This window comes from Merops nubicus, unplaced genomic scaffold, assembly GCF_000691845.1.
Source record: "Merops nubicus isolate BGI_N331 unplaced genomic scaffold, ASM69184v1 scaffold586, whole genome shotgun sequence".
NCBI lineage: Eukaryota > Metazoa > Chordata > Aves > Coraciiformes > Meropidae > Merops > Merops nubicus.
Window position 1 is genome coordinate 97376 of NW_008615460.1, and position 9242 is coordinate 106617.

Below are 9242 nucleotides of genomic sequence, written 5' to 3' on the forward strand. Positions count from 1 at the left end.
TGAAATGACTTAGTTGAACCCTGGACTACTTCTCAGGATCAACAGTTGTATCAAACAAAAAAAGGTACATCCTACATATATGCTACAGTTTCTGACTTTATCTGTTTTAAGATAGCACAGAAAAATTATCTTATATGAGGCAGTTTATAATAAGTTTAAGAGACAAATTGACCTTACACTGACAGGCATGTTTCTGTTAGCTCCTCTATGTTAGAAAAGTAATCTCACTGAAAGCTAATTCTAAGGGGCCTTCTTTGGTGATATTAATTTTCAGTGTGATTCACTATTCATTTTGACTGACCCTGCAAGTCCTATGGCCAGCATGATAGAGTTGGCAAGGACTGCACCTTCCAGTAACCAGCGAGACCGTACCAGGATTAGGTCACGTAGGATCTTTATAAAAACATGTACAGAAGCACAAAACCCACATAAAAGAAGCAAAGTGGGAGAACCATAACATACTTCTAGAAAGCAGTTGTCTTTCAAGGAAAAGTGCCATAAAGAACTTGACATGTTTCACAAAGATTTGGGTTCAGTAGGACATGCTATTTTCAACTCTGACTGAACTCAAGGTTTGACAAATTCATTTTTGGTTCACTTTAATTTTAAATCAGTGCTGTCCAGACCAATCCACAACTTTCTATCAGAGGTGTATCACAGCCTTCCTTTACATACTATTCCTGTCTCTCTCCTCATCTTAAGTTCATCTACCTTTCACATTTTGAACCCTAAACATCACTATAAGTCATTACTCTGCACTCAGTCCATTTGTTAGAAGTTCCATCTTCAAGCAAAGATAATAGCGTAAACACTGTGGAAGAGCAAGATTACATCCCATCTGATGCCTGCTAATATGTCAGAAGTACTTGCCTGCGCTGTACTTGCTGGTGCCGTGCTTTGTGTTGGGAGTTTGAAGGGTGTTGGTAACACCCATGGTGTGACTGCCACTGAGCAGTGCTCCCACAGCACCAAGGCTCTTTCTAACATTCCCCCTCCCCCAAGTGGGACTGGGGGGCAGGAGATTGGGGGAAACATAACCAGGACAGCTGACCTGAACGGACCAAAGGGATATTCCATACCATATTCCATACCATACGACACCAGCTCAACTATAAAGCTAGTGCAAATGGTGGGGGGGCTACTCCTTGGTACTCTGGAGCAACCTGCTTCCCAGGAAGGGGCCAGACATCACCTGTTGATGGGAAGGATGGGAAGGAGAGAATAAGTCTTTGCTTTTTGTTTGGTTTTTTTTTTTTTTTTTTTGCTTCCATGCATGGCATTGCTTGGCTTTGCTTTCTAATTAAACTGCCCTTGTTTTTACCCACAAGGGTTTTGTCTCCATCTTATTTTCCTTTCCCCTTTTTGCTCTGCGGAGGGTGAGGAAAGGAGGCGGGTGACAGAGTGGCTTGGTGGGCATCACTTGCTCAGCCAGGGTTAACCCACCACAGTATGTTGCTCTTTCTGACCATTAAACTGCTGTACGAAGTGATTGTTGAAAGTTTTATGACAGCAACTGGCCTCTGCTTTTCCATGAAAGTCAAACCCAAGAAATTTCCACACAAACACGTCTGACATAGATAGGTGAGAAAAAGTAAAGCCTTCCCTGTCAATTTACACTCTTCTTTTTTTTAAGCGAGTCCTTCATAATGAAATCTCTGAAGTAAGTAGGTGGAAAAACCTTTTTTTTTTTTTTCCTTCATTATAGTCAAAACTTAAAATGTTACATGCACACAACAGGGGAAAAAAAAAAGCCTCAACACTTTGCTCAAACTCTCTTAAACCTGACAGGTGGGGTTCTAACTTATGGCTATTCAGCTGATACCAAAGCCCACTTTCCATCATAATAAATTCACAAAGCCAGCTGTTTATTGTGTTTTTTTCAAATGGATAAAAACTATCCATCACTGCTACCGTACCTGCTGTGCAACTGAACACGAACACACCACTGTTCAATAACTACAGCTTTTCCTGGTGTCATTCACAGGCATAACTGTTTTATCGTCACTGGAAATGAGACTCTGGGTTTTGTGCCTCCCTCCTTGCCTGACAGCCGAAGGAAAACTGTTCCTCCTGCACCCATTACTCTTTGTTCCTGAAAGCAGCAGAGGCACCAGTGACAGCCTGTGCTCTGCTGTATGCTCAGTACTTCTCACCTATTGGACCAGACAGCAATTGAACGTATCCACTGCACTGGTGCTCAGAGAAGTGTGTTCATTAAAATAGATGGATGTCTGCTTCATACCAATTATTTATCGCTCACTGATGAAGTCTGAGGTCTTATACACCGAGTACCCTCTAAGCTATGTAGCTTGTAATGGAATTACCCGTTTCCCAAGGTGCTTCTCCATCACACTCCTCAGTGTTACATCACCATTCCTAACAGGAAAATCTCACAGATGTACGATCCTCCGTTACAGATGGCAAGCTAAGTCACAGGAACACTGTGGGTACAACTGGAGTGCCTATTGACTTTGTCCAGAGATACCTACGATCCACATCCATCACTAAACTCTGTATTTTAACAGCTTCCCACATCTCCAAAGGACAGCTACCACCAGCCGTCAGGGGAAGAATGAACAACGATCACAGACATTCTGTGGCAGAGACAAGGATTAAAAATCCAGTTCTCAAGAGCAGCCTTCAGTTACTTACTCACTACTCACATTAAATCCTTCCTTCTCATTCCCAAATTCCCTGCTTATTCAATACCCTCATGTAAGCTACACAATACATAAACCAGGATTCTTATAATCTTATTTATCACATACTGATCAAATCTAAGCAGTGCCTAGTCTGCAACAAAAGCAGAATAGCTCAAGGACGCTTCCAGAAAAAAAAGCTGCGGGGAGGGGAAGAGGAAACAAATGTGATAATGTAATAAAGGTTGTATAATATGCATTTATATGAGGACAAAAGGGGACAACTGGGATTGTATGGACAGCCTTAAGCTCCGTCTTTCCTAATTTTCTCAACTTTGCAACCATGACAGTGTGTTGATATAGGAAGTTACATGAAAAAATTGAAAAAAAAAAACTTTGCATGCGTCATTTTATATGAATCTAAAAAGGAAATATTTCATTATATGGAATAAAATGCACCTTAGTTCTGAGAGAGAGGTCTGATGACATAAGACCACTCTATGTAATCTTCTGTTGGAGATGGGGAGAGGCTCCTGATGAAATAGGAAATAACTCATCTTCAAGAAAGGCAAGGAGGTGGATCCAAAAAATTGTGGAAACCACAGGCTGATCAGCCTCATCCCTGACCCCAGAAAGACTATGCAGCAAATCCTTCTTGAAATGAATCCAAACATTATGAATGATAATGTGACTGGGAACAGTCATCTTGGATTTATCAAAGATGTATGATGCCTCACCAATATGACAGCCTTCCACAAGAAATGACTGGCTGCGTGGCCAAGGGGAGAGCAGGGCATTTTCTTTACTTTCATATTAATCAGGCTTTTGACAGAGGCTGCCATAGTATCCTTGTAGTCAAATTGGAGAGATGTGGTTTGGAGAGGTGAGTTATGGGGTTGATGGAAAACTGGCTAGACTCAGATTCTAAATATTATGATTGTCAATATTAAGACTGAGTGACAGCTGGTCACTCTTGATGTTTCTCAGGATTGATACTAAGGTCAGTATTTTTAATATCCTCATTAATGACTTATCCACACTTAATGACCTACCTAATCACTGTATCAAGCTATCAGATTGGCTGATACCAAACTGGGGGAAGTGGTCAATATGTTTAGTGGTAGAAAGTCCAATTCAGAGGGAACTCAGCAGGTGGGAAAGACAGACCAACACCTATCTCAGGAACTTCAACTAAAGTAATGTCCTACATCTGAAAACAGCATAAACTCACAAAAAAGCACAGGCAGAAGACTGACTAAACAAAAAGCAAATCTCCAGAAAAAGGACCCTAGGTCCCCTTTGAAATCTTCTGACAAGTTGAACGTGAGTTAGCAGTGGATATTTTTGCAGTAATAAAGACTAACTGCACACTGTGGAATATTAGCAAGACTAGACCTATCGGGTCAAGTGAAATTGTTATTGTCCTCTACTTGGCTCTGGAGACTGATTGTCCATTTTGGGGCTTAATATAAAACATACTGAAGAACATCCATTGAGAGGCCACCAAGATGATTAAAGCTGTATTTGTTCTGTCTCGAGCAAAGAAGGCTGAGGCAGGATTGCAATGCTGTCTTCTGCCACCTAATGCAAATCACAGAAAAGACAAAGCTGGACTCTTCCTGTATGTACACAGCAAAAGTATGAAGGGCAGTGCAAACGAATTAAAACAAAGAAAACTGCAATGTAGCATGAGGAAAACTTTCACAGTAGAAGGTGACACTTAAGATGGGCCCAGAAAGGGGAGAATCTCTGTCCTTACAGATATTCAAGATGCTACTGTATAGGAGCCTGAGCAATGGGATCTAACTTTACTGGCTGGCCCTGCTTTGAGCAGGGGATTGAATCAATCTCCAGACCTCTCACCTAGCCTAATTTCCTCTATGATTCTACCATTGCAGAGAGTCAGTTTGGGTACCTACACCAGGATGAAAGTGCCCCCAGTGCAGATTAATCTGGTGAGAAGGTGTTTAAATAAACAATTTGTCCCCTCTTGTTAAAGTGTTTCTTCCTTGGTACACATTGATATTTTGGGTGAAGAAGGACTTTACAAATACAAAACGAATTAAAAAGACATGCAAATAGTGTGAAAGATATGAAAGATAAGGAATGCAGGTTTTCAGCACAGTCAAAAATACTTTTTAGGTAAAATTCTCCAGAGAGAAAGACTACTTGCAAATTGCTGTCATTTTATGAACTACTTCCCTAAATAACAGCAGCTGCAGAGCACAATGGTTTTGTATCCAAAAAGCCCAGACCTAAACCCCTAACAGCTTAATTTAAAAGCCTGGCCCTCAGATGGTCTTTTCCTCTCTCAGCAAGATCACTGTTAAGCAGTTAGCAAAGATTATTTAAGAATATCAAACGTGATTGTTTTCTAAAGGGTCACCTGGAACATCCTAATGCTATTTCAAATAATTTCATTTTCACCTGAATGAATTGAGACTAACTATGCAATGGTTTTCCTAAGTGCTTTATTGGAAACCAGACCTACAGCATCTTAAAAACCAAAGCTGTAATTGCTCCACTTCTAAAAACCAGGAGTAAAGAAAACTGCTGATAAGGCAATGACACATAGTAAAGTGTTGTCAGTCTGTGATTTGATATTTTCTGTTTTAAGTCCTCTCAAATGTACTACAAGACCATGGAGCCAAGGTGAGGCCTGATATTTTATAACATCTGTAATATATAAGACATTACAGATGTTGCTATACTTAGAAGATAAAAATCCTGTAGATAAAACATTAAAGACTCAAAAAATATGAAGACAAGTGAAGAAATTTTTGCAACAGCTTCTAATTGTTGTAAAAGGTAATTATGTCCAATGAAAACTGGATCAGGGCTTGTGTTAAGAGACCAATGTAAAGGTTAAACCGATTCTGGAACAGTAAACTATTTATTCCAGACAACAGTCAATCACCTCAACAATTTACAAACCCAGAATGCAAATATAGATAAAAGGAATAAGCAACATTTTTGGGAACTGCAGGAAAGAATCATTTAGTACAAAAGGAGGAGATTGTCAGTGTTCAATAAATGGTTTGTTTGGTTGTTTTATAATAATGGTGCACACAGTGCTGGCAAAAATCTCTCGTTTTCAAGCTTAACAGGTTTTATTTAAAACTACAGTAGCTAAATATTACTGAATTGCTAGGACAGAAATTCATTGCCTTGTAAACTGATCTATATTTTAAATTAATGGACAAGTACTTCTTAGCCAAGGTGAGTGCATTAAACTTTCTGACCTAAAAGATAAGTGTAATATAGCAGAAAAAATAAATAAGACCAAAAGCTGTCACTATACAGGAAACTGACATCAAAAGCTACTGCAGTATTTAGGAGCACTGCTACACTGACAAGTATGTGATGCTCCTCTCCTCCTCCACTGAGGATGCTCCCTGCCCAGGCAACTGTGATGGCAAAGCAGAGCTGCTGTGTTTCACATAAGTGGTTCTGGAAGGAGTGACATTTTTGTGTGAGAATATATGACCCACAAGGTTTATATGATCTACCAGTCTTGGCCGTGCTCCGCACTGCAGGACACTTACTGTCTTTCACGGACAGCCAGAGCCACTAAAGAGATCACACTGGCTGGGATACCACAGCAGAAGAGGTAAAAATTGAGAGACCCATGAAAACGCCAAGAATTCAAATATCTCAATAGTGTCAAAGTATTGGGTTATTGCAATAATGTGGGGTTTTTTTGTACCAGTAACATGCAAGACTGAAAACATACTGTGTATCACAGCAAAAATGGTCTGGGTGGGAGCAGGAGTCAGGTGAAGGAAGAAAAGACAGAGTCAACAATATAAAAAGCTGCTTCATCTGTCATGTTGGTTTCCCTGCCACAGTATTTTCACCACCTTGGATTATTGAAATTTTGCTAAAATTAATTAAGCAAAATTGAGATGGAGGTGGACATTACATACTGCAGAGGATAGAAAAGCTGTCATGGGTGCCAGCTAAGGACCAGAGAGAGCCCAGCAGCCAGTGTCAGAAATTAGCCAATTAACCTGATTCTAGTGATTTTTCTTTGCAAAAATTAGAATTTCTTCATTTCTAGTCATAAAACCCAAAGCATTTCCTACACTGTAATGTATTAAAATTTGGAATTTGAAAATGGCAACGAATGTGCTTATAGAGCTGAAGGGAGAAAAAATAAACACAAATCAGTGCACTTTCAAAACCAAGGAGTTTAAATTTCTTTTGCAGCACATACTAAATATTTTTCCACAAGAAAACTAGAGAAAGTTCACCTATCTTGTGAAGATTTACTGTAGAAAATTTGGAAATTAGGTGTAGGCATTTTAGTGTAAATACAGGATTTCAGATCAGATTTAAGTGAAGGTTTTAATACATTCTTAATTGTCAATTTGCTACCAATGGGCCTGTAACACCATCAACCTTTTTAAGGTTCAGAACTCATCATAAAGATTTATGAAATTATTTTCACAAGATCACACCAAGGAGTTTTAAAAACATATTAGCATACAAGTACAACAAAAAGGGCAAAGACATGTCACGGAACTATTAAAAACACAGCAAATATGGACAGTTAAGCTTATTAAAACTTAAGGATTGCAAATAAATGTGCATAAGTTCCCAAAACAACATTAGACACAATACAATATAGAAAACCTTGCTACATCAGCACTGCAAAGAAAGAATACTACAGGGAAGCTGACAGCTGCTTTTCTCTAAATTCACACAGTCCTCATCTTCTCCTGTAAAAAATTAATGTATTTTTCTAAATAAATAGATAACTAAAAATTCAGTATGTCTGATTGTTGAAGACAAAACATCAGTACTATTTTACAAGCTGAAAACTCACCAATTATTCTTTCCATAAAGAAATACTTTACTAATTTATTTCCTTTGTTCAGTTATTTTTGTAGATTATGCCTCCTTTTTGCTAAGCATTTACAGATATTACAGCTACAGAAATATTTAATGAATCCAATCTTTGTACTTTACAGAATGAAGAAACAATGTTAAAAATTGTGGTCTTGTAAAGCTACATATTTTTAATCTCAATATTATATTAATATTTACTACAGCATATTTCTTTTTAGATTTGAATCCATCTTTAGTAATTGTACTCAATTGCATACTGCCACTCAAACCGAAAATTTAGCAGCATCTTTATCACACATAGCACATTTTTTTCCTAAATGTGTCAAGATTCAATAAATGCCACACTTATCAAAAGGAATTGTCTTCCTCAAACTGTCAAAATCCAGAAGGTAGCCCTGAAAATCCTTCACCAACTCACTTCACTGCAATAGTATTTATACATCTGATGTTCCATACCCATTTTTTAAACACCTAAGGTAAGTTTTGAAGTTAAGTAAGTTCAAGAGCCACCTCACCTCAATCTGTACTGGTGATATCTAGTGGGTTAAGCTTAAACAGAATATACTATATATAGAATACATGTCAGTTAAAAAAACAGGCACAAGTTAAAATTGTGCCCAAACCCTACATGCAGAGGTATAGCTAAAAAAAAATTTTGCTTACTAAACAGTAATTCTGAAATAGTTAAATAGTTACATGCAGGAAGTATTTATTACCGAATTTGATGTTAGCCATCATACATACTGTATTTAGTACAGCAAGCTAGATATTTAAGCTTCGTAATTACTAAGTGACATTATTAGTTTTATGCAAATTAATTTCAAGTCTGTTACCTTATTTACTTCCATGATTTCCCTTCTCTCTTCACTAGCAAAACGAAGCTGACTTGCAGCACCACGATCATCATGCTTGGAGCCATCTTCTTCAACGTATGGAATAAGTTGCTGTTAAGACAAGAAACATTAGCTTTAGGAAAAACAAAGGAAAAATGGGGAGAAAAAAAAAAGAAGAAAAAAGAAAGAAATTGAACACAGAAGATAAATAAGTTACTACCATTTTCTCTCAAGGTTCAAACTTCCTAAGAAGAACTGGAGACAAGCTTACTTTCATCCCTCAAACCCGAAGGCCTTGGAATGACCTCTGTTGGTTCTCCAGGAAAACCACGTGCTTCAAAGAGACACAAGCCCACACGCTACCGTGCCCAGACCGAAGCCATTCCACAGCTGCAGGCAGAACCCAGTCTTTACACATATTAAGATACTTATCACAGGTAGCCCTTGGATTCTTGAATTTGCAGATTGTGATTTTAAAATATGCTATTCCACACTATGAAACACCACAAACATTAAGTTATCATTATTATAAGGTATTTCAGTGATATATTAAGCCTGATTATGACTGGCTTTATATAGCTACTTGTTTAACAACCTAATTATGACTTGCTATTTTATTGGGCCTCTGTTTGGTTAATCTTAAGACCAGACCCACAGTTACCTAATTGGGAGTTTTTCCATAAGAATTTCCCACTCTGATCCCCTCAGGCACATAGTGTAATCTTCTACAGAGCCAAAAACCTTTGATAAAAAAATTTGTAAATGAATATTAATGTATGTTCCCTTCCTAAAAAACAAACAAACAAACAAACAAAAAAGAATTAGTAAAAAACAGATACAAAACCTACATGCTGCTGTGTTAAAGCACTGTCCAAGCTACTAACATCATATTGACCAGTTGATGTAGTCTACCTTGACC

The 9242-nt window shown here is 38.1% G+C and overlaps 1 protein-coding gene across 1 annotated transcript in view; it reads right to left on the bottom strand.

Moving 5' to 3' along the window:
* LOC103775070 (mediator of RNA polymerase II transcription subunit 30-like) overlaps positions 1 to 8434 on the bottom strand; it is a gene marked incomplete at its 5' end in the record, with an annotated part of 11149 nt that extends 2715 nt beyond the window's left edge. The window contains one exon of the mRNA XM_008942514.1: positions 8324 to 8434. Coding sequence (XP_008940762.1) covers positions 8324 to 8434 — 111 coding nt within the window. The remainder of the gene's footprint in view (positions 1 to 8323) is intronic.
* Positions 8435 to 9242: the final 808 nt, after the last annotated feature.